Below are 2,079 nucleotides of genomic sequence, written 5' to 3' on the forward strand. Positions count from 1 at the left end.
CCCCTGCCCCCCCTGGCCGCCCCCTGTCCATCCTATATCCACAGGTGTGTCCCCAGCCCCCTGTGTTCCCAGCCCTCCCCATGGCCCCCTGCTCCCCCTGTACCCATGGGTGTGCCCACAGCCCCCTGTCTCCCACAGCCCTCCTGCACCCACAAGGGTCCCCATGGCCCACCCTAGCCCTCCCCACGGCCCCCTGCAAGCACAAGCAACCCCTGACTCCACTGGGCATCACCTCAGCCCCCCTGCACTCACAGATGTCCCCCCAGCCCTCCCCACAGTCCCCCTTGCTCCCACAGGCTCTGCCCTGCCCAAGCCCCCCTGGTGCCTGACCTGGCTGTGCTGGTGGGCATCCCGCAGGCGGCTGAGGCAACCGTTGTGGTGCCAGAGCTGGGCCAGCTGCCTCTCGGTGGCTCCCAGCCACTCCTGGAAGGAATCTGTGGCCTCCTGGAAGGCCTGAGCTGCTGGCAGGATCCGCTCCAGGTGCTGGTACCTGCATCAGGACAGGGAGGCTGAGCTAGGCAGGATGATGGACCCCAGCCCTAGGGGTCCCACAGATGCCAGATCCTGCTCCAGGCTGGAAAAGCCACCAGGGGTGGGTGGCCAGTGCCCAAGCAGGGTCCCCTGCCCTGCACCCCCCACCCCAAGGGCGGGTGCAGGTGCCCTGGGTGAGGCTTCTGCACCAAGGGCTAGTGACATGGGGACACAGGACAAGGGAGCCTTGCCAGGCTGTGCCACCCTGAGCCCTGTTCACCGGCCCACGGAGGAGGGTCCCCCCACCTGTGCAGATGCACAGGGATGGTGGGGGGGTCACAGCACCGTGGCTGGCAGAGCCTGTGCTGGCACAGACAGATCTGCCACCCGCGGACCGGGATCTCAGCTCTGACCCACCTGGACTCAGCCTCCTGCACCAGTTTCTCCCACCGTGGCCCCAGCCCAGAGTAGCTGTTGCTCCCCTGGGGCACCGGCGTGACGGAGCTGTGAGCGGTGCCCTGGGCTGTACTGGAGCTGTGTTCCATGTTGGAGCCGTGTTCCATGCTGGAGCCATGAGCTGCACCAGAGCCATGTTCTGTGTCACGACTCTGAGCTGTGCCAGAGCCACGTTCCGTGCCAGAGCCCTGTGCTGTGCTGGAGCTGTGTTCTGTGCTGGAGCTGTGTTCTGTGTTGGAGCCATGTTCTGCACTGGAGTCATGTGCAGCGCTGGAGCTGTGTTCTGTGCCAGAAGCATGTTCTGTGCCAGAGGCATGTTCCATGCCAGAGCCGTGTTCCATGGAGCCACAAGCCAGCACAGCTCTGTCCTGCAGGACCAGCTCCACCCGTGGCCTCCGCTCCTCCAGCAGCCGCTTCAGGAGCTGCAAGGCAGTGGGGGTGGGTGCTGTGCGGGGACCCCCCACTCTCTGGTACCACCCTGGCACCCCCCAGCCCTCTGGTCCACCTGGTGGGGTGGGATGCAACAGCCACCTCTGCTCACCTTCTGCTCCTCCAGCTGGGCTTTGGCCACCTCCAGCTCTGCCGAGGGGGGCTTCTGGTTGCCCACCAGCTCCTCCATGTCAGCCACCCAAACCAGCAGGCTCTCCAGTGTGTCCTGGCCCCGCTCCACACCCACCCCCTCCTCCGGCATGGGGACAGCATGCAGAGACACCTGTGGACAGAGGGGGCTGAGCCAGCTGTGGGGCAGCCATGGGGCAGCCGTGGGGCTGGGGTGCCCCTTTCCCCAACACAGCAATGCTGGACATGGAGGGACCTGCTCAGGTCCTCCCCAGTGTACCCTGCTTGCCCCTTCAGCCCAGCCATGCTGGGATGGGCTCCCCACAGACCAAGGCTCCTCCCTGGGGGTCCCTGATGCCAGGGCTGCACCGTGTGAACCCTCCTGGCTGCGGCAAAGGGGAGGGGGCTGGCAGCCAGGGGGGACCCTGGTGCCACCCTGAGGGGTGCCACATGCTGCATGTGGCTGCCGGCCACCAGCTCCGTCAGCACCGTCACCGTGCGGGTGACCAGGGGCTCGCCGCCCTTCTCGCCCGCCGGGTACTCGGTCACCTCCACGATCTCCGTCACGATGGTTTCGGTCACCTCTGTCACCTC

General features: G+C 66.5%; 1 protein-coding gene across 1 annotated transcript in view; it reads right to left on the reverse strand.

Annotated features, from left to right (window-relative positions):
* PLEC (plectin) overlaps positions 1–2,079 on the reverse strand; it is a gene marked incomplete at its 5' end in the record, with an annotated part of 79,923 nt that overhangs the window by 34,421 nt on the left and 43,423 nt on the right. The window contains 5 exon segments of the mRNA XM_010007863.1: positions 154–193; positions 331–490; positions 889–1,349; positions 1,469–1,639; positions 1,921–2,076. Coding sequence (XP_010006165.1) covers positions 154–193; positions 331–490; positions 889–1,349; positions 1,469–1,639; positions 1,921–2,076 — 988 coding nt within the window.

Source organism: Chaetura pelagica, unplaced genomic scaffold, assembly GCF_000747805.2.
Source record: "Chaetura pelagica isolate M959 unplaced genomic scaffold, ChaPel_1.0 scaffold992, whole genome shotgun sequence".
Taxonomy (NCBI): Eukaryota; Metazoa; Chordata; class Aves; order Apodiformes; family Apodidae; genus Chaetura; species Chaetura pelagica.